The 23,170-nt window shown below is 49.2% G+C and overlaps 1 protein-coding gene across 4 annotated transcripts in view; it reads left to right on the top strand.

Annotated features, from left to right (window-relative positions):
- The window catches only part of LOC149341971 (uncharacterized), a 280,723-nt gene that overhangs the window by 174,907 nt on the left and 82,646 nt on the right, over window positions 1-23,170 (top strand). For all 4 annotated transcript variants that reach the window (XM_089544275.1, XM_089544274.1, XM_089544276.1 and 1 more), the window contains exons 3-4: window positions 4,286-4,353; window positions 5,189-5,527. In XM_089544275.1, coding sequence (XP_089400401.1) covers window positions 4,286-4,353; window positions 5,189-5,527 — 407 coding nt within the window. The remainder of the gene's footprint in view (window positions 1-4,285; window positions 4,354-5,188; window positions 5,528-23,170) is intronic.

Genomic DNA, 23,170 nt, shown 5'->3' with positions numbered 1-23,170 from the left:
ACAGAGAATAACACTAGTGGGAGACTGCGTCCTTTACGAACATACTGGCAGGCTGGTGTACACCATTGCCAAACAAATCGCGAAACGGCTTTTTTTTGTTCGGATTGCTGCGTTCAACCACCCGCGTTATATAACAGCTGGGCGAATATGACAGTGTACGGAAAATAACAGAAACAATATTTTCCATACACTTGATATGGAACCTCTTTGTAAGCTTCTCACTTGTCATTCTGATATTTATGTCCTGACTACAGATGGTATTTCGCAATGATTTCGTAAAATGGACGAGAGAATGACAGTTTCACCGTTGTCATTTCACCGGAATACACCAGTTGTTTATGGCATTTATATTGTTTTCTGCTTTTCTTTCACGCTATTTTACGCACGATACGGAGTCTACGAGAATCGGCCGCGCCAATCGCCGCCTCTCTGTGTAAGACGCCTCGAAGAGTGCAGAACACCCAACCCCCCTCATAAGGGAGGAAGTTTTCCATAGCACCCACCTACGCATAGCCAGCATACGGCTACAAGGAAAGCTGGACAAATACCGTTTTCCACTTGGAGTTGAAAAATTCGCTCTCGCCCTGCCGTATGCTAGCCGCCCCGGTTAGCTCAGTGGGTAGAGTGAGTGACATCCTGAGGCCACGGTAGACCCGGGCTCGTACCCCTGAACGAGATGAATTTTTCTTAAACTACGTAACTTCTATGGGACCTGTATAGCTTTCCATAGTAACCGCATGACTACACTGGGGTGGATGCTAATAAGCAGCCGCAGCCGCAGCCGTGGCCTCGTGGTAGAGCACTCGCTTCGGCTTCGGAAGGTGGTGGGTTCGACTCCCACCGCCGGCCGGGTACCCACCGGTTTTCGAAAAATGGGTTCAAGCTATGGCCCGGCCTGGTGCTCGGCTTCCTAGGGCGGCATTGCTTGGGAAAGGAGCCTTCGTCTTCAAATCCCGTCGCTGTGGGCTTGAAGTTGACGAAAACATCCAGACGGATATCCAGACGGATATCCAGACGGATATTTTCCGGAGCCCTTCACTACGGCGTCCCTCATGGCCTGAGTTGCTTTGGGACGTTAAACCCAACAAACCAAACCAAACCAACAAATCTACTCCACCTTGTTGGATTCCCCTAAGCACTGGATCAATTCCTCTCATTGTGCTCGCATCTGTTTTGCTGCGTTTACCTCTGCTGCAGCTCTACATGGCGTCTTTCCTCCATGTTATTCAGTTCCTCCGAGCACAAATGGTCATCCGGCAGCACAGAACGGCATACATGTCCTTCGCATGCGTCCTCTTTCCGCCTCTCTTTTTAATCGTGCGTTGTGGGACGAAAGGTGGGGTTTTGAAGGTTAATTGGAGAGATATCGGAGAGCTAGGCCATTACTGGGGGTATTCAGGCTGGTGGTTATGATGATGATGATGACGGTTTAACGTCCCAAAGCGATTCAGGCTATGGGGGACGCCGTAGTCAAGGGCTCCGGAAATTTCGACCACCTGAGGTTCTCTAACGTGCACTGACATCGCACAGTACAAGAGCCTCTAGAATTTCGCCTACACCGAAATTCGACCGCCGCGACCAGGATCGAACCCGCTGCTTTCGGGTCAGCAGCCGAGCGCCATAACCACTGAGCCACCGCGGCGCGCAAAGGTACGGCGGACACCAACCACAACAGAGGCAGAAGGAACGGCGCGCTTGCCGCCGCCGTGTTTTATGTGACACTGTACGCGCAAAGCCCGGTCAGGACTGACGCCCCGCCGGGTGCGCGACCGGAACATTGCGCGCGTTTTCTCACCCGCGGCGTCCGTTGCATATGCACTTAGCGCGTCCTCCCGGACACGCCGCAGTGTGTTGCCGTGCTTTTCCGCCAACCTGTGTTTGCCGTTCCCCCCGCGGAGAGTCGTCCGGATGTTAGCAGCGGCCGCGTGTATACGTGTATGCACTGCGAACCCTGGTGCACACAGGCTGGTGGGCGAGCGTTCATCTTGGTCTTGTTTTACGCGACGTGTTTGTAGGCGGGGAGGCGGTATTTCATGCACTCGCTGTGTATACCTTTCTCCGTCTCGAGCGAGCCGTTGACTTCCCGCGGCGGTCATGACGTGTTCGTTGAGTTATTCGGCCGAAGCGTTCGTGTCGATGATTGGACGCGCTTGTGTATGTCGCCAGACTCAGTTCGCTTCAGCAGGCGAAGCTTATAGAGCCTCTGCGGACGTAAAAATGTCCGCTGATGGAGACAGTTTTTCGCACCGCCTTGGCATTACTGATTTCTGGGTAGAGGCCAGCGATCTACTAACTAAAAACCAACTACATAGTAATTTTCTGCTAGTTAAAGCACAATACGCTTTTAGCCAGAAATGGGACTAACAGCAAAACCTAGTACGCCCGACAAGCGGTTAGTGTCTTCTTGCAATTAGTCTTTAAGGGAGTAATGGTTGCTATAAGAGGGACTTATGGTTGTGGCAGCGCAGTTAGGCGCCAGAAGACTAATGTCTGCAACTTTTTTTTTTCTTTAAAAGGTTCTTAGTTTGCCCGTATCCCATGCTCTGTCAGAGCTGTCGTTTTCTACTCCTCTTGAATGTTTTCTTCTCCTTGCGATGCTTTCTGACGCTTCGCTCTTTGTACATTGTTTGTGCGCTTGAAGCCTTAATAAGTCTGTACACCGTACGCTCCTCAGTTACAATATAGAAGCAGCTTCAGCGCCGCACATGCAATAATTCTGATTGTTGCCCAAGCAAACATAATATTTTTTTTCTTTTCTTCTTATTTCTGAGAAGAGCTCGCGAACGTACTGTCTTTTTTTTCCTTGCACAAATAAGCCGGATTTTTACCTCGCGACCGAACAATTTCCCCCAAAGAGGGCGAGGAACTCAAACAAAGAAATCATACTCCGTAATTCTTTAACCGCCCTGACTAATCGGAAACGCTGCTGTCTGCTTTAACCTCTACAACTGAGTCGAAGGACGTACTGCTTTCCGTTTCTTTTTTTTTTTATTATTGCCTGCTTATTTCTGCCGTGCGAGGACAGTGAAATAGCCACTCTCAACGGGCACTGTTCTTGCGGGCGACCTGCATTGCAGTGCGCGGCGCCACTAGTCACGAAGCCGGAATAACATCGGTCTTCCAGTGCGGTTGGGTTAGGTTGGGACACCGGTGCACAAATGAGAGCAATGCGCCGGCAAACCGCGGGCGTACGCAAGGAAAATTACTTTCCGAGGGTGAACGCCCATATAATTTGTCAGATACGGAGAGATCCCGCTGACATATCGCCGGGGGAAACCACCTATCACACACACGCACTCCCAGTGCATGTGAACGCCGCGCCCATCATAACTGTCAGGAACACGGCTTCTGAATGCCCCTCTTGGGTGGACCGCATTCATTGCGTCTCGAGTGGCTTTGCTTTTTTTTCTTGTTGTCGGTGCGTCTGGGTCCTTGCAGTCGCTGAGCTGCACTCGAAGATTTTGTTGACGTGTATCGAAATGGTGTATAGATTTAGCTGGTACACCAAGCTTTTAAATAACCCTATGATTGACTGGAGCTTTTGGAACCAAAATACCTGCACCGGAAGCTAGCCGATGCTGGTGACCTGCAAATGAACTGCTCCACTTTCAACAACTGCTTTAGCCGTCGTATGTCGTTTTCGAATGCGTATAACCTCCATGACAGCTTTCATGCCTCAGTATCATGACGATTATGAGAAGGCGTTCACCGCGCCGCGTACCAGGCAAAGGAAAATGCCACCGAGTAGGCTGCTGTTCTATGTTATGGGTGCACGCCGCAGCTGTTTTCTTTAATGGACTTTTCCTCAGCGGCCATATCTCACTGTTTCCTCTAAAAGTGCGCGGTATTGTTACACCAAGTAATCACCAAAGGAAGGCACAGGGAAGTCTCAGTTATGAACTCGTGTTGGAAACGGGAACCTGGCACATAAAGGAACATCGAGGTTTAGTAACACCGACCAAGGAACATAACACAGGACATAGTATCAAAAAATACATGGAAGGACACTGAGGCATGAAAAGGAAGCTTGTGCGCAATTATGAAAAGGGCACGGTGTTGTTGTAGATTACTCAAGAGGAAATACCTGCAGGTGTTTCTAGGCGCTATAAAAGTGTCATTAGGTTCGCTGAATTTATGGACGACCACCCATGTGCCGCGCTTTGAACTACTCCGAATGGCCGTTCAGTCGAACCAGAGTGCTGAACTCAGATGAGGCTTCGGCCACGTCGGTCGAGTGTTTATGACCCGATAAGCATTCTCTCCTTATTGTTTGGTCTCTGTACAGGTCTCCTGAGCTGCCGAGCGGTGACGAGGCCATGGACGACATGTTGGATTCCTGTGGCGGATACCGAGGTGAGCCTGGAACTGTCACAGATCGCCGCGGTTGACGTCAATGTCTGCGCGGCAGTAAACGTCGCACGCCGAAGCAACATGTTCGGTTGTCACCACAATTTCGTGAGGATTTCCAACAGCAGTCGAAATATAACAGCCGGGCTTTTTCAATCGCCGCTGCTGCCGATAGACAGCGTTTGTACTGTACAGAGCAGTTGGTATTAGCGAACGCCTCATCAGCGTTAACTCCTGCAATATACTATGTGGAGGCTTTTCGTGTGCATGAAAATATAAAGCGCAAGTTAGATACCGTTGAAGAGTTGCAGTTGCAGCCTACGGGGAACAATCCCCACTTTTAAATTAAATAATACTCTTTAGCTCTAGCGCTTTTAACAAACCTTGGACGTTTTTAATCTCGCTGCAAATAATCTACAAAAAGGGTGATATTTCGTATAGCATTGGTTAATAAGAGAGTAATTACTCATGACATCCACCCGATCGCAGCCATACAGCTACAAAGGAAAGCTATGCAGCCTCTCAGAAACTTCGTAGTTACAGAAAAATTCGTCTTGGTCTGGGGTCCAGGACGAATTTTTCTGTAACTACGAAGTTTCTGAGAAAGCTGTATAGCTTTCCTTTGTAGCCGTATGGCTGCGCTCGGGTGGATGCCAACGAGTAATTACTCCCTTATGGCAAATCTAGTCCACCTTGGGGGATTCCCCTAAACATTTGACCAGCATTAGTTAAAAGGGGGTGGGGGGGGGGGGGGAGGAACTCTTACGTGCACGCATCACGAAGTGCAAAATGGTGAGGGTGGCAAGCGGCGAACGCGAAACTCTTCCTTCTGGTTCCGCAGACGAGACGGACGACGCCGTAGCGAGCGCTACGGAAGACGTCGTCATGGAAGGCCGCCTCCTGGACAGCCCCTGCTCGGACGAGTGTCTCTCCCGAGGCGACGACTACGGTGTGGCACCGCGGTCTCCGCCGGAAGAGGAGCGCGCCGTGCTGGGCTGCTGCGCCGTGCAGCAGCACCTGGAAGCCGCCGGCAGCGACATGGACACCATCCCCGAGGAAGAGACCGGCTCGGCCAGCAGCGAGCTGCTCACCGAGAGCAGCCACCTGGACAGCGACAGGTCCGAGCCGGAGGACTCGTCCGAGTCGCCGCTGCCCAGGGACACGCCCGAGGAAGGCTCCGGTGAGCGCACTACTTCTTCGTGCACCTTCCTTCCTTTCAGGCACGAAGGGCTCATCGGATGGAGAGACGCGGTTTCTACCAAGTACGAGGAGAGTTTCGTCCAAACAAAGTCCGTGCATTTCTTGCAATCGGAAATTAGGACTCAGCATGATTTCGCTAAGTTTTCACTCGGGGGATGGCCCCTCCCCATCAACCCCCTTAAATCCGCTCCTGGTCAAGACCGTCCTGCAAACGCTCCGCAAGCATCGCCATTCTAGGGTCTGAACATGACTACCTCAACGGTTGTCAGTGCTGTACGATTCTGTACCTGGCCCTCAAGTTTCACATGGCAACGCCATCGTCCCTCCACTACGCGGTAGCCGCGTAGAGAAAACCGAACGTCCGTAGCGTTCTCGCCAATGTACGGTGTCTGTCTACACAGGAATGCTGCCCCGGCGTCGTGCAGGTCATGGTTTTAACATCCGACTAGACCAAACAAAAGAATTTAAAGAACGCGCAGCCTGACCCTTAAACGCGTGTCCGGAGCCTATACGCCACGCATTACCCAACGGCCAGTGCGCACATATCCGTGCAACGCGCCGCGAGTTTCATTCCGCGCCGCTCGGTTTCTTTTTCTTGCCGCGCATCAGCCTCCTCCCGCAAGGTGGCGCCCCCCTGCGCCGAGCGGCGCGAGCATTCCGGTCGCCGCCGCCGCCGTCGTCGGTTGCTCCCACGAGTCGCAGGCAAGCAGGTGCTCGATATGCAATCTCGCGGCGACCTGCGCGTGCTGCCCACGGAGGGAGGCACGCGCCCCGCGAGAGATTGCGAGCGAGATTAGCGGGAAGGAGAGACGGGCAGCGCATGGCGCCGCGGCGTTCCTTTCTTGCTGTTCACCCGCCGACAATGCCAAATGCGTGCGCTGCTCGGGCGAGACTGTGCGGCCGGTATGGCTGCGATCCCAGGTGCATGTAGTTAGTACATTCTATTACGGTCGTGTTTGTGACTTGTCTCCCTCACTTCCTCCTTTCTCCATCTGCGTCCGGCGCCTTCTTACATTACTGCTTGCTGGCAGTAAGCAAGGATACAAGAACTGGACTGAACTAGTATAGTTACCTCGATGCCTGGTTCTGAGTCATGGTAGCTGCTAAGGGCGTCGCGCGCTCTGTGTATGATATTTGTTGTTTTAACGCGTTCCAGAAAATTCGTTGTCGGCACCTGTGTTGTGAACGAAAAATCAAGGGCATGGCTCTGACAGGTGGTCCCCAGAGAGAAGCTTAGGAGGCAGGTGGGCTACCTAAGCCACGTGAACTTGCAGCGTCATCACAACCTGCCCACCGGATAGTGATCAAATTGCCCACCGTGGCAGGTGGCAGTTAATGATTGGTCACTCGGGAAGAGCAACATGGGCCGCACAAGGCCCACCGCTGGGAGCACCTGCCATCGCGGGGAAGTGCATGGCGCGACGCTTAACCGCTGCACCACTGCACCAGGAGGGGTATGAAAACTCCCAGGGATGTATAAATGTAAAGTAGAGAATGATGTTCTTCATATATTCTTTCTGGCGACAGTTCCACAAAAGGATACATGAGCGAGGCTGAAGTAGCTACCCTAACAGGTTGTTCTGACTTACTGGTCGCTACTATTGGAGGCCCGTGCTCCCATGCATAGCAACCGCCTAGATGTACCTTCCTTGTCCGCGCTGCAACACCAGACACCTCCTCCTACCTGCATACCCGACGCGGACGCGCAGCTTCACTCAGGGGCAAGGATGACGATGGTCATTGTCTGCTAATGGCAGAAACATGTTCGTCCGAATTCAGGAAGTGAGGGCTTTCGAAATCAGCGCGGACAGCGTCGGAGGCGCGCTTGTTTCATGTTGTGACAGTGAGTGCCGCTTATTGAGCGGAGACATAATCTGCGGGGCTGTTAGTGTCCAGCGATTGCGATATGACTCCGCCGCGTTCATTTCCCGAGCGCTAATATGATTGGTTCGGTATTCAGCCCGGATGATATGATCTCGGCGCACTATGACGACGGAGCCCAACAGATGGGCTCAGGCCGTGAAGAGCCTTTGCCGACAGAAACGGCGTACCGACAGCTGCACTTTACCTCCTCTACTCCCTCCTCTATCTCCGCCTCTTTGCACCCATATATTCTTGCACTCGTCGTAATCGAGCTGACGTGCGACGAGGAACTGCAATCCGAAACCTAAGATTAGATATAGAGTGAGTGCTCGGCGACTTCATCGCATTTTGCAATCGGGCGCGAAGTACAATGGGTCTAGATGGGGTGCCTGCCCGTTTCGAGCTGGAAAAGGCGACCTTGGATAGCTGCATTGCTCCTAACCGTCGTTCTTTCCATAAAATTCCACTAGCCGTGCATGGTCGGAAAGATTTTCGCTCTCACTTTAGCGTAACTTCGTACGAAGGTCCCTATTGCCCTCGTGTACTGTCTTCAAGCACATTCCGCGAATGTAGGAAGTGGCTGCGTTAGCATACGTTAGCTGAAAAACGCTACACGAAAGAGAGAAAAAAAGGAAGAGAGAAAGAAAGAGAGAAAGGAAGAGAGAAAGAAAGAAAGAAGGAAGGAAGGAAGGAAGGAAAGAAAGAAAGAAAGAAAGAAAGAAAGAAAGAAAGAAAGAAAGAAAGAAAGAAAGAAAGAAAGAAAGAAAGAAAGAAAGAAAGAAAGAAAGAAAGAAAGAAAGAAAGAAAGAAAGAAAGGAAGGAAGGTTGGTTTATGGGGTTTAACGTCCCAAAGCGACTAAGGCTATGAGAGACGCCGTAGTGGAGGGCTCCGGAAATATCGACCACCTGGGGTTCTTTAACGTGCACTGACATCGCACAGTACACGGGCCTCGAATTTCTCCTCCAAAGAAATCCCACCGCCGTGGCCGGGATCGAACCCGCGTCTTTCGGGACAGCAGCCGAGCACCATAGCCACTGAGCCACCGCGGCGGTAGTAAAAGAAAGAAAGAAAGAAAGAAAGAAAGAAAGAAAGAAAGAAAGAAAGAAAGAAAGAAAGAAAGAAAGAAAGAAAGAAAGAAAGAAAGAAAGAAAGAAAGAAAGAAAGAAAGAAAGAAAGAAAGAAAGAAAGAAAGAAAGAAAGAAAGAAAGAAAGAGGAAACACAATGCAATGAAAGTAATGCGCTTAGTTTCGCCCTATTTACGTAAGCAACGTACGAAGGGAAGCGAGATGAAACAAAACTCTGCACAAACGCGGCCGCCCCTCTGAATGCTTTATTTCTTCAATTCTTGGTTTCGTATATATTTCTGCTTTCGAAATAAAGCATTGGTTTTAAGTTGGAGCTTGCGTGACATCTTGTTTCTTACAACACCGACGAACCTCGCCTTGCACCCTGGTCTGTTTTAGCATCCTCATCTCTGCAGTTCAGTAAAATGTGAGCATATTTGTGATAGTGAGGCTTGCCCAGAATAGCTAACCGTGAAAGCGCATCTTTGTAATGATTCAGGTAACCTCATTTGTTCAATCCTTCCACTTCTTCTTCTTCTTCTTCTTCACCTCATTATAATGGCACATACCCACGTGGGGGGATTGCTGTGCTCTAACATTGTCTTCGTCGTTTCTGCTTTTCGTGTCTCATCCTCGACGTCGTCGTCTTTTTGAATTCTGGATGCTGGAAAACTAATACATTTAACATCTTGTTCAACTGAAGATATATCCGATAAAAGCAGTTTTAGTCTCCAAGGTGGAACTAGTCTTAGCTGTGTGTTTGATTCTTTCGTATAGCAATCTGCTCGACACGAGATAAAGAGGCAAGCCAACATCTGCAGCGCAAATACTTGAAAGCACCTATCTGTGTACCCTTTCTATAGATAAAACAATTTTGCTTTGTTCCTGGTTCTAGCTCTTATAGGCCTTCGTCATCGCTCGTCGGTTACCATTGGAATTTGTTACCCTGCCCGGCCGCGTTTAGGTGAAGCACTGTAATAAAATCGCTAAGTGTCGGACCGTTGCCCGAGGTGTACTATGAGGACTGCGCCGACGCTGGCAAATGCCAACTCCCTCGTCGTGCCTTATGGCCGAAGCCCGCCAACTTTTCTGGGTCATCTGATACGCAGCTTATAAAGCACATGTTCGGAATGATTTGCCTTTTAGGCATATATGGCATGCTAATGACAGCAGCCGAGGTGCAGGGCGCTTTAATTAAGCCATATTCTCGGCGCCCCCGAAATCTCGCTAAGAGTCGGGGTGTACACAAGCCCGCAGCACTGATTGTTCGCGCACGCATATATACGGTCTCGAAGATCATTTATTAAACTGGTAGGCGCGTCGCAACCCATATTTCTTTCATAGAGATAATAAGTGCGTGCAGCTGCGTGTTGATTTGCGAAGCTATCGCGCGTACTTTTTGATCTCTTTATGGCATCAAGGGCAGAAATGAACGGCTGCCAGCCTATAATTGCAACAACCTCGGCTTGACCCGCCTTTAATTCTTGGAAATCGACTATGGTGTTTTGTGCTCCTTCCTCTATAGGGAAGGACGCAACGACGGTGTTATCATAATTTATGCCCTGTTTAATTTGGAAGAATAATTTATTTCCATGCTGCCTGAAATCCTGGAATGGAATTTCAAACGCGTTGAAATTAAGCGTGGTCGTATAGTAATAGATTTCGCAGCTCGGCGTTAATCTGCTTGTTATTTATCTCCTGTTGAAACGGCACCACTACCGTTGCTAGTCATGTCGTTAGGAGAAGAAGCCCCATCGCTAATGTGTTTCTGTTTTTCTTCGTTGTTTCTGTCCAGCGCAGTTTCAGCGGTTAAAATGAGGGAAGCGCACAGTTTCGAAAACTCGTTACACAAGGACAACTTGTAGTTCTCTGGCTAACGTAAACGATTCGCCTAACCAGATACATCTTCCATAGCCGACTTGGCTTCTTTTCACGACACCCATGTGCTCTTGGAGGACTTCTGGAGGACTTTTGCATAGCGCTTTCAAATTCACTGAGAGCAAGGTATACCGAATTCCTGGCCCCGCATACCACTGCAGTAGCCACTTTTTTTTTCTTTCTGCCGTCGCGTCACTTATCTTCGGCTACTGTGCAAATCAGACATCGGCATTACGAGGTCTTGGACGCGGTCCCGCAGCAGCCAACGTCTTATCGCGGCACTCGACGCGACCAAGGACTGGCTGTCCGACGAGGTTCTTCGCAGCCCGAGATCGACGACGGTTGCTGCAGTTTTACGCGTCGCTTGTGCGCGGCCGTTCCAGCTTAGGAAAGCCGCATTTCTCGCAAGGCCGCTTGGCAAGGTCGTTCAGATAGTTAAATGATTCTCAACTGAGAAACAGAACCTGAAATGAAAAAAAGAAAGAAATAAGATGGCTTCTGAAACCTGTACTGATCGGTTTCCGGGCAAACCAGTGAGCCCGAACCGGGTACGGTGATTAAAGGGGATTTATCGCTCTTTACGCTCAGTGGCTCCGCAGGTAGCCCGCACATGCGCTGTTTACGGCTCTCGTCTCCTTATACGGTGCCCGCGGGATATATGGAAAGCGTCGGGAGCACTGCTGTGGTGGTATCCGCGTGTCCTCACCGAGTATGCAAACGGGCACAGCGGGAAGAGATAGAACGAGCGAGTCCTTGGGTCTAATCCGCTCCGATTGTTGTCAAACAAGAGACACTCGTGATCTTTCTTGTGGCAGGCGAGCGTTTTTTCGGTCCTTGAAGCATGTTTTTTGTTTTTTTCTTCAGCCTGCTCTACACAGCTCACTTTGTTCGAGCTCCATGTTCGCATGCCTGAGATTCTGTCTGATGAAGCTGTATAGCCTTCGAGAAGCTGGCACGCTCAGTCCTTCTTTTTATTTTTTTTTGTCTCCACATAACTTACTGCGACGTGTACACTGCAAACATTTCACGAATTCCTCTCAGACTTAAACGCGAAGATTTCGGTGAGTGATAGGCTCTTTGTACTGCAAATCTTCTCCTCGTATTTCTTAGCCATCACTACGTATCCATTTGTTTTTCTAATTGCAGATAATCCGTGTTATCAGTTTTCTTTCTGAAGCGCTGCAGGAATACGAGAGCTCACTGACACGCCACATACCGGCGTACTATCGCGATCAGAATTTTACGGTACGCCTGTTCTCGCAAAGAAAGTTATACTGTATAACTCTGCCTCGCGACCGAGTCGAATGGTATTGTTACCAGCGGATGGAGCATGCAGGCCTCTGCATACCTTGACACATTTCAGGCGACCGGATTAAGTGACTGCATCGAAATAGATATTTTTTCCCGCAAACTCCCGTCTCGTCAAGTTTTGATCGCGATTGTACATAAGATACATAGTCCCAATGCGCGACAGCCTTAGCGATTGTTACTTGCTGGCTCACTCACTCACTCCAGGATGCTTGGAAAGAACCGCCGCCATGCGTCTCTATACGGCGTGAAGCGTGCGAACCACTGAAGCTATACGCGAGTGAAATGAGCGCGCGTGAGTCCATGGTAGTTATGGGTAGGAAATAACTATTAATTGTTTCCAATCGCCAGCAATAGCCGGCTGTTCGTATGTCACTAGACACTGCATGGTCAGCGATGGTTAAGGTGCATAGCACTCGGCCTTGGAAGGCGAGTACGTGAAGATATTTTTTCTTCATTCGCATTGTCGAAAAGTTTGCAGTGTACTGTGTTGTACTTTTCACGCCAAGGCTGAGAGAGAAAGTGATGAATGACGGCATTGAGCCAAGTCGTGCATTCCTCGCCGCATTCGTGGATGGCATTTTAGGAGCGGGTTGTACAGAACGCCTTGGCATGCCGGTACCACTCGCGCCAGGTGATAGCTGGGGATTTGCATATACAACGAGCATGTGCTGTTGGCTTCTGGCAGAAGCAGTAATGGGTGCAGACGTAAAGCGCCGTTCTTGAACATTTAATTTTGCGCGAGTAATGCTTTGGCTTAGGCTAGTTGGCTCGTAGTTGAAGACAACGGAGCGGGACAAGGAAACAAAAAAGCCCATAAAGACACGGCACAATACCGCCGCCACATGCAATGATTTCCTCTTCACGTTCGCCTGTCTTGATATAAGTGCATCGACAGCCGTATAAAAAATGCAAGCCAACAGGAAACGCGTAAAAAGATCGTTTCCAAACTTTCAGAGCGAAAGCTGTACTTATCGACCAAAGCTGCAAAAGCCGTTTCATCGCTGAAGCCTGACCTTGAATAAATAGATAATATAAATAAACATCGCCGCGAGTAGGTTTTGAACCCGGGGCTGCGGGAACGGGTCAGCATTGCTGGCTTGTGCAAGAGAGCAGCTCTGCTATCGCCGCAGCCGATCACGTAACACAATTCAAATTCAAAATCTTTATTTCTGCCTTGTAAAGATACAGACAGCGGAGCCGCTGAAAAAGGTGCGAGAGGCAGCTTGACTAAGCTGCAGCCTCCTTTCGCTTGGCAGCAGCTTGACAGCAAGGCTTTTAAGACAAAAGGCGCAGTTGCACAGCGTGATAACAAGTATACAATAAATACTTTCCCCTTTACAATAAAGTAAATGGGAAAAAAAATCTGCACGCTAGCATACAAAGCACACAAAGACCTGTTTGAAGAACTGAAAATGTCAAAATTATTATGCACATACGCATTTAGCTTACATACTTTGTCGTCTTCATCAACTAATACTGCTATTGAATTAATTAATATATTCGCCAGACATACCGCCGGATCAGCAAAGCAAAACCATGAGCCAACCAGACTGAGCACATGCTTTTGCACGTCTACTCGGTTTAACTCCGTTAAACCCCTACCACTATTTCTTTGTTTAGATTTGGTGTTTCGTGTTCTGAATTTGGAGCGCCTGCATTTCGAGCGCAATGTGTTGCCCAGTGAAATAGAGAGACTGAGAAAGAAGCACAGCGTAGAGGGTGAGATTAAATCTTGAACGAATCGCAGCATATTAGCGATTCTGAAAAGAAATAATCCAGTATTCTTCTGTCATTTTTTTTTATTACCTGTCAGTTTGCGTACGTGATTATCATGTGCCAACTGATAATCGTCACACGATTATCATGTGCCAGCAATAAAATTCAAGGGTAACTTTAATGGCAGATAAGTCAACGAGTGCACGACAGGCATTTGAGGAAATATAGACACGCGCAGGTGTTTCTAAACAAGTGCGGAAAATGAACCAAGCAACTTGGAACTCATTTGATTGGTTTTGGTTTTATGGGGTTTAATGTCCCAAAGCGACTAAGGCTATGAGAGACGCCGTAGTGGAGGGCTCCGGAAATTTCGACCACCTGGGGTTCTTTAACGTGCACTGACATCGCACAGTACACGGGCCTCTAGAATTTCTCCTCCAAAGAAATTCTAGCCGCCGCGGCCGGGATCGAACCCGCGTCTTTTGGGTCAGCAGCCGAGCACCATAACCGCTGAGCCACCGCGGCGGATGGAACTCATTTGAAGCTCTGCGTACGTGCAGTCGTGCAAAAGGGCGAAAAAAAAGTGTCGCAACACAAAGAGTGTAAAGTTTGAAATGACAGCCAAGAATGGCAGGCATCCAGTATTGGAGCAATTAAATCGCTTAGTAGGCAGGCGACAACGTGCGGCCGCATTCCCACCACTACCCCAGAAAGTTTCCGTCAAAACAAAAGGGTAAAAAAAAAGAGAGAACACGATAACTCTCGTCGACGTATATATAGCCGCTTCTACCGGAACCCGCGTTATCTCGTTTTTCGCAAGACCAAGCGCGGCTCTGAAATGAGGCCTTATTAGGAAAGCTGCCAAAATTAATAAGAAGCAAGGAATGCGCCGACTTTCCGTTGTGGGCGTCCCTTTATCTCTGGCGGGGGAAAAAAAACCGTTGTGCGTCGTCCAGCGCGTGTATACACGCGACGCGACAACCGTGCTGACGGCTGCGACGACAAATGCGGGCTTAGAATTCAGCCCACTTCCAGTTTCTCTCGGCTCTATTTGGGCTCCAATAAGAAGGCGAGCACAGCTCCTTACCTGGCACGCTCGGGCTTCCTTTGAGAACTAAGAGCCTAAATGTTGCGAAGCGTCGACTTTCTGGTGTTTCTGTCGCAACCGTTTCTATTTTATCCTGTGGAAAAATTAAAGGAACGCGGAAGGAAAATTCAATTTGGCCTGCATTGATTGGTTACGGTGTCCTAAAGGCATATATGAAATCAGAGCTTTTATAAATTGGAAGAGCTTAAAAAAAGAAACGGAACACTGTCTTTCTCAAACTAATTAAGTGCGTTGACGTAAAGTACAGTCCTTGTCAAAAGTAACCAGGCTGCATGGTTTGCTTATCGTTCGTATAGTAGAGCCCTCATGGCTTCCCTAAAGATCAAAAAGTTCTTTGAAGGTGAGAACAGGAGTTCACCTTACCATACAGAGATTTAGAGCTTGAGGGCTGGCATAATAGTTTAAACATATGACTGGGACGCAAAACCATGCAGCCTGGTTACTTTTTACAAAGACTGTTGTACATCCTATGTACGAACCTCTGAGGCTAGAGATCAAAGCCAGCCACTTCTAGGCTGCAATCACGGAGTCTAAAATGAACTCTACGTCAGCATGAACGTCACGAGTTCGAGTTGCAGCTAAAAAGGCTCCAACTTCAAATTTCTGGGCGCATAATTTGCTGCCGCACAGGCGCCAGTAGAACCGCGTAGAGAAGTCCCAACTGTCGAATTTTACTAGAAACAGAAACGAGAGTTGTCCCCCTTTGTGTATCTTTAAGCGTTCAATGGCGTGGACTGGAACTGGGTTTAACCCCTGCTGGTTTTTATTTTATTTTTTAATGACTGCCGGCTCAGCTTCCTTGATGAATGGTGTGACATGTTTCGCCGGACTAAGCGCGTAGCTCTCCTACTGACGGACTGTGAAGCTATTAGCGAAATTAATCTGCCCTTGAGAAGCAAGCACTGCGTCTCGCCAGAAGCCGCAGAAGTACGTTTCCCAGCGCCAAGGGAACCCAGCTTGCATAGAAAGAGACAAACGCCATCGACATGCATGGGATGTGCCGAAACGCTGTGTTTCGCATAGCGCAAGCGAATGCACTGCATTACGGAGGTGCGAGCAGGCGTTGTGAGCTTGCTTGTCATGTATGAAATCAAGTGAAACCAAATCAAAACAAATCATATTTTATTTTCCAGAAACTGGGTGCTCACCTGGGTTAAAATTACTGCACAATGTTTGACGAAGGTCTAAAAGCTCGTAGCAGCAGCAATAGACTCAATAAATAATAGAACTAGTGAAGGATGCAGTTGACATCCATATGTTAAACTAGACATACATCTGTATAGCGCACGAAAAAAGAAGCATGGTAAAGGTTTATCAGCTATGAAATAATAATAATAATAATAATAATAATAATAATAATAATAATAATAATAATAATAATAATAATAATAATAATAATAATAATAATAATCTTTATTTTTCCATCAAAATGATGGAGGGGGCCGTGGGTAAAAGCTGCAAGACAGCTTCACCGGAGCCCATGGTCTCCTCTACATGGCGATGTTAGTACAAAAGACAACGTAAAACTTTTTCAAGGCAACATACGAGAGAAAGAAGGAAGAAAAAAATCGAAATTATTTAAATTCATGGCATACAGAGTGGCGTAATTCGCGAACCATTCTGCGACCTGAATAAATTGCACATTTATTTAGGTTATGCAAAAGTGTAGGCAAAATCTAAGATAATGTTTTCATGCAATAATTGGCATGGGGAGTGACCATCTTCCAATACTCAGCGTGGCGTGTAGTATAGGATGCACCTTTTTATTCCAGCTAAGGTTACAAAAAAAAGCCACGAGTTTCTTTTAACTCCCTCTTAAATGCGACACTTAGATTATACTTTTATAATTTCCAAACAGAATGAACAGATCGTAAGCATGCGAACTGTAAGGAATTACAAGGTTTTCTTTTAATTCACGCTTAAATTCGACACTTAGTCTATAATTATAAAATTTCCAGACAGGTACTATGCCTCCTTGAAGGAACAGATTGTGAGTATGAGAACTGTAAGGAACTGCAAGGTTTTCCTTTAATTCGCGGTTAAATGCGGCACTTAGTCTATGATTATATAATTTTCAAACAATTATTATACCTCCTTGAAGGAAGAGATCCTATGAGGACTGTAATGAACATAAATAGGGAACCTATCTTGCTAATATATTAGTATTGTTTTTTGCAGGATGAACAACTTTTCCAATTTTGTTGCTGTGGTGGAACCCCATACTAAACAGCAATAACAGAGATGAGAGTAAAAAAGAGAATTATATGTCAGCGCTTTTACGCTAGACGGTAGTATCGTCATTGCCTTGCTAAGTCACTCAGGACATGAACTGCTAAGCATGATCAATGAATTAGACAGGCAGAGCAGAACGGTGGGGCTAAAAATTAACATGCAGAAAACCAAAGTAATATTCAACAGTCTAGCAAGAAAGCAGCAGTTCCCCATTGGTGGCGCGGTGCTAGAAGTAGTGAGAGAATATGTCTATTTAGGGCAGGTAGTGACAGCTGATCCGGATCATGAGAGGGAAATAACTAGAAGAATAAGAATGGGGTGAAGTGCATATGGCAGGTTCTCTCAGATCACGAATGGTAGTTTACCAATATCCCTCAAGAGAAAAGTATACAACAGCTGTATCTTACCGGTACTCACCTATGGGGCAGAAACATGGAGGCTAACAAAGAGGGTTCAGCTTAAGTTAAGGACAACGCAGCGAGCTATGGAAAGGAAAATGATAGGTGTAACGTTAAGAGATCGGAAGAGGGCAGAGTGGGTGAGAAAACAAACGCGGGTTAATGACATCCTAGTTGAAATCAAGAGAAAGAAGTGGGCCTGGGCAGGGCATGTAATGCGAAGGCAAGATAACCGCTGGTCCTTAAGGGTAACGGAGTGGATTCCAAGAGAAGGCAAACGTAGCAGGGGGCGGCAGAAAGTTAGGTGGGCGGAGGAGATAAAGAAATTTGCGGGAATACGGTGGCCGCAACTGGCGAAGGACAGGGTTAATTGGAGAGATATGGGAGAGGCATTTGCCCTGCAGTGGGCGTAGACAGGCTGACGACGATGATGATAATGGTAGTATCGTTCTACATCTTGACAGAACCCCCACAATAATCGACCGTTTAGAGCAAAACAAATCAGTATGAATATTCCAAAACATTCTTTGCGAAAAGTAACCCCCAGGATTTTTATACTACTTACTACCTCTATTATTGCGCTCCTGTACGAAAGATCTACGTTTAAATTTACACGTTTTGATTTAGGTTGCGTACGTGTAGTTCAGAGATGTGATCTGGAAACATGAATTCACAGCCCAGCTGCGTTTTCAATCGCAAGGAGATATTTCAAGTCAGAATTGAGCGCGCCGTTCCTGAAGGCATCTAGACGAGTAGCATTAATTAATCGAACGTCAATGAACTATTTTTCTCATGATGACTGTGCCTATCCAACATTATAAAGGTAGGAAGGTGGTCACTCAGGTCGCAGGATATCGCACCTGCAGTATTGTTTCTACAGGAGTTCATAAAAGGAGCTCGTTCATAAAGGAGCTCGTACCCACCTCTGCACAAGGCCAGCGCTCCTCTTTTGCACCTGGAATCTGCAACTGTAAATAGGCGATACTTTGGCTTTGGCTTTACCTGCATGCGATCTGTTTGTCACTCCCCTCCCTGTTATTACGCTTCGGGCGCTAAAAGGATTGTGTAACAAACACATAACTAAATACCGTATACATACGCGTTTAAGCTTGAAGAAAGTTGGCATGTGTACACCGAGCTAGCGGAACACCTGCGCCGTCCTCCCTTCAAACTCCGCCTGTCTCTGTTAACCAGAACAGGAAACGACAGGAATGCGACCACGCGCATTCTCGTTGGCCGAGGGAAAAAAAGCAGCTGCTCCGAGATCAATTCAAGGGCGCGCTAAGGAAGCGGCGGTCCAGGCGCCCTTCTCGCGAGGGCGGAGCGCGTGTAATGCCATTGGCAGGGGCAGAAAAGGCTGCTCATTAGCTCGCGCTGCTCGCGCACGCCGCCTCGAGACAGAGGGGGGATGAAGAGAGAGGGTGACACCGTCAGCAGCGGCAACAGCTCGGGCGCGCGGGTCAGCTGTTTTCATGGTGGAAAAGCCACCTGCTCGACTCTGATCGAACTCGCGCGCACACACACACACACACCGCCGCGGCTCGCGCGAGCCGCCGGTCCTGAGTCCCCCCCTCCTCCCCTGCCAAACGACAGAGGCGTGCTTTGTTACCGAGGGCCTCTATTATTATGCAAATTGCAAAGGCCAGGCGACCGGGCCCGTCTCCTCGAGATAGGCTGTCCGGGAGTGCGCGCATGCGTTCGGCGTGGCCGCCGCGCTCTCTCTGTGTACAGCTCGTTCTTCGGACGGGAGCGGCTTGAGCTATGGACGCGTTTCCCGCCGCCGCGTCTCACCAACGTTGTCTCGCTCGGCGCTGCCACGGTCATTCTTCGTCGCGTCCGGGTCTGGCCGCTGTCAGATTGCGGCGCGGTGTCCCGCTGCGGCGGGGGCAGGATAAGGATTACGGGAAGCGCTAATCCCCGCGCCGAACAGCCGTGTCGGTACACAGAGGCGCTAGCGCAAGCCGACGTTCGTGGGTGGAGCAGAGGCCGCCGGCTCCTGCGGAGACTCAAAGCCGGTTGAGTGGGACGGCGTCGTCGGAATCCGCGGAAGACAACGCGACCCAAAGGCGCGGTTTCCTATTTATTGGGGTCCCCGCAGAGCTAAAGAATTGGTACGACAGCGGCGGCGGAGGCGGTGTTGTCTTCGTGTGTGTCCCGCGCGCGCTCTCGTCGTACGCGCGTATTTCTGCTTTGACAACGCCGGCGCGGTCTTCTTGGCTTGTTCCTTCCGGACACGCCTCTAACAATGCCATCCAGCCAATCCGCGCCAATAAGGACAGGGCGACGCTCGGCCAAAGAACATTCCCTTCTCTCAGCCTCCCGCCATGAGTGTCCACAGCCTTCGACTGGTTTGAGACAAGAGATTCCGTGGCCTTTCCAAAGAGGGTTCACGAAACCCATTATACGGCTTTAGAACTCGCAATCCGCATAGATCCAGGCAGGGAACTGCCTCTTTGGAGCGCGAATTATCGCTGCCCAAACGACGTCCACGTACCGTACACGTATGCGTTCACTGGTCCAGCCTGCCAAGCTTGCCCAGACTAGCGTGGAATTCCCGAGCTCAGTCCGTGCCTTCTCTCTTCCGAGGCTCGTGGCAGAAGCGTATACGTATGCGTCGCGCGGAGACGCGCTGACGACTCTCTTATCGTTCTCCATTCGCCGGCGGGCCGCCTCCGCCCTTCGAGGGTGAATTTTAACGAAGGACCCCCCGCCGGCGTCGTTTGTGCCGAGGGTATTCACTCCAGCGCGTATGCTGAACTCGAGCCGCTGCTCCTAGTTCGTCATCGCCGTGATTCGAATGAAAGATAGGGTTGAGTATCCATCGTCCTCCGGGGGCGCCTTGTTTTTCATTTCAGCGCGAATGGGCGCAGACGCTCGAAAGGAAAGCACAAAGAAGAGCCGGGCCTCGCCTCTCCCGAGAGACCACGGGAGTTACTCATCGTTATTTGCGGACAGTCGCCCCGCACAACAGTGTTCTTAGACGTCGCTGTTCACGCCAACACTCCGCGTCGCTCGGACGCGCCCATTTCAAGGCGCCCTGCTTTTCCCCAGCCATATGCCAGCTCACTCGAAATGCTCGCCCCTCGTCCCTCCCTAGGCTCTACCTCTACGCTCACGCCTGACCGCGGCGGGCGGAGTTTCCTCAGAGAGCACCCATTGGTCACCCTGATGGCGCGCGCGCTTCCTGAGTAGCAAACGGCACTGTTTTTTTCCCCCGTTTCTTCATTCATTTTTGTTAATTCGAGGCCGGCACGCTAGTCCTTTGCCTCTAGTCCAGTCCAGGCCTCGTTTGTTAACCCGTTCTCGCAACTCTTCCCTGCGGAGTAACGCACATTTCCGTGTTAAGGGCTCGCGCCCCTGAAGAACGTTGCCAGAGTCGAGTGTGTCGTTCCGGTGTGCATCGTCGGTCATGAATATCCTGGTAGAGTGCGTGCGTGGCTATTCGCGGTCCGGGCTCTTTTCTTCTTCGCTACCCCTTTTAATATTGTTTTTTTTTCTTTTTTGCCTGGTGTTCTTCGGAAACGAAGGCATTCCAACTGCTTCACTCTTTCGCGGCTCGCGCCTAAGTGCCTCCCCCTGGCGCGAGGCGGGTGTACTCCCCCTCAGAGACCCAGGGGTACCAGGATGGGACGTGCGCCGAATACTCGCGGAAGTGGTGGAATGCAGATCAGGACGTGGAGGTCCCCTCTGGAAGTCTGACCAGCAGCCCCTCCTCGCCACCTCCAGCCATGCTTCTCTCTCTTTTCTTTCTTGCTCTGCTTATCTATTCTTGAAGGACCAAGGTTAACGTGCCCATTCGGCTTCGCAACCGTCGCATGGCTCCGCCATTCTGAAGGATACGTCTGAGGAGTCCCGATTTTTTAGTCCCTTTCTCAGATTCACAAACCTGCCGAGATAATCGAACCCCGCCCGGTTGCCGCGGAATCAGGCATTCTGTGCCCATTGCCGCTTTAAAACATGCCTGGGCTGGCTAGCTGCGGATGTGATGTTCGGGTTCGCAGACCTTGTGAGATAACTCGAGCATCCGGTTATGTCGTTGTCCTGGGCCTCAGGAACTTGGCTCTCTTGTTCTGGACGACGGTAGTCGCTTTTCGGCCTTTTTGTAAGATCAAAGTGCACTAATCTAAACGACGATGAAACAGATTGCTTGGTATATAAAATGTCGGCGCGTGCTACCTACATCCGAAGAACGTATATACGGCTGGGCACAGAACAGATCCACGTTTATCAGCGATTAGTTACGTATAAACTTGTCTGCAGAGCCCCGCATTCCGTTGTTTATAGATTCAGGACGTGGCCGGATGATTTGCAGAGAGTAAGATGCTAAAGATCCGGATGCGGCTTTCTTTGAGTTTGGGTCGCATCTGCTCTGCGACGACAGAAGTTGTTTTCATGGCGAGGTATGCAAACGAACCAGCTCGAAGAGTATCGCATCCTTCGCGGCACGGCTACATGGCTGTAAGCAAGCAATTCTCTTCTCCAAACTGGAAGAGAAAAAGGAGAAAACTGTCGGTGCATCGAATGGCAGGCTTGAACAAGTTTGTCGATACGACGAGCTTTCAGCGTTCATATCACGTTCTTCTGCTTGCAGTCAGGTGGTAACGACTCAACCCGATTCGGAGCTTCCAACGCTTGTTCTTTGTACGATCAAAGCGCAGATAACGGATGCTATAGATGAGGCGGACTCACTACACCGCTCCTGACTATTAAGATGTGCGTGATATAGGATGGGCAAAGTACGTGGAACGGAAATTGCGGACTAGCATGCGTGCCTACAAGAGAACGTAACATCAAAGCTACTTCGCTTGAACGTGTTCGCTACTTCGTTTGAACGTGTTCAAAATAACTCCGCTAGTTTCATTCGTCCTAACTATAACCGAGGAGCAAGTATAATGGAAATGAAAACTAATCTGAGTCTTCAGTCATCGGCTTCGCGGGGAAAGGCTTGTCGGCTAACCCTATTTTACAAGTTATATTATCACTCCAGCCTACACAACAATTTCTTTCATAGACCCTATTACTTATCGCGTTGCATTTATCATCCCCAAAACGCTGTCATCCCCTTATGCAAAACAGTTTCTTTCTTACGCTCATCTGTTCCCCGTACTTCTAGAGAATGGAACGACCTTCGTAATGAAATTGTATCTATTACTGACATAACTTTCGCAAAGGTTTGGGTAATGTTCTACAAACTCTAACAGTTTTGTTCTGGACTAGTGTATTTACTGTCTTAGCTAACATTTTATACACAGGATTAATATCTGTTATGTACCCGTTTTTTTTTTTCATTTTTTTGCTGTAAATTCTTCTGACCACTTCCCTCTGCAGTGCTTGTAAGGCCGTGATGGTGAAATAAATAAATAAACCAGCAATTAAATGAATAATAAATCAAAAAACCTCGTCGTTTCATTATAACTGAATCATCCTGTAAGGAAGTGCGCCGACTGATTCTTCTCCCGTTCTCTTTTTTTTTTTTCTTGTGTGAGGGGCAGTCTACGTTCCGAGAAACGCGCGTACCTTTCCCGTGGCCTCAGACGGACGAATTTCCTGGCGAATATGACAGGTGGCGGCGCGTCAAGGTCGTCTTGCCCGCTGTCTACACAGTGTACGCTCACGGCGCCGCGTTCACACCTGAGCACTTTATTACGACGAAATTACATAGCCCGAGCTTGAGATTCGAGCATCTCACGCACCAAACGGCCAGACAGCGACGGTCAAACGCTTCCGCGCATGCGTCGCCTGCGGAACACCGGAATGGAACGGTTGTCGGGACGGCCAGGCACTCTGGAGAGCCAGCTCTTCTTAATCAACAATGCAGCATTAAATGCGAAGAACCTGCAAGGTCGCCCTCTTGCGGCTAGCGGCTGCCCCCTCTGTGCATTAGGGACGCCGCAGCCGGCCGGAGACGTTGCGAGGGGGTGACGGAATGTCCACCGTCCAGACCACGCAGGGGTCGACCGTTCCTGAAGAAAAACACGTTCGTAGATATAAGGCCTTGTATGTAACCCGCACACAAACTCTCAGCGATCTCTCTCTGGCAGCTGGGTGCGT

This window comes from Amblyomma mixtum, chromosome 5 (genome assembly GCF_055824585.1).
Source record: "Amblyomma mixtum isolate Tamu chromosome 5, ASM5582458v1, whole genome shotgun sequence".
In the NCBI taxonomy this organism is placed as follows: Eukaryota; Metazoa; Arthropoda; class Arachnida; order Ixodida; family Ixodidae; genus Amblyomma; species Amblyomma mixtum.
The sequence above is the reverse complement of the archived record's forward strand: the minus strand, read 5'-3'. Positions and strand labels throughout refer to the sequence as shown.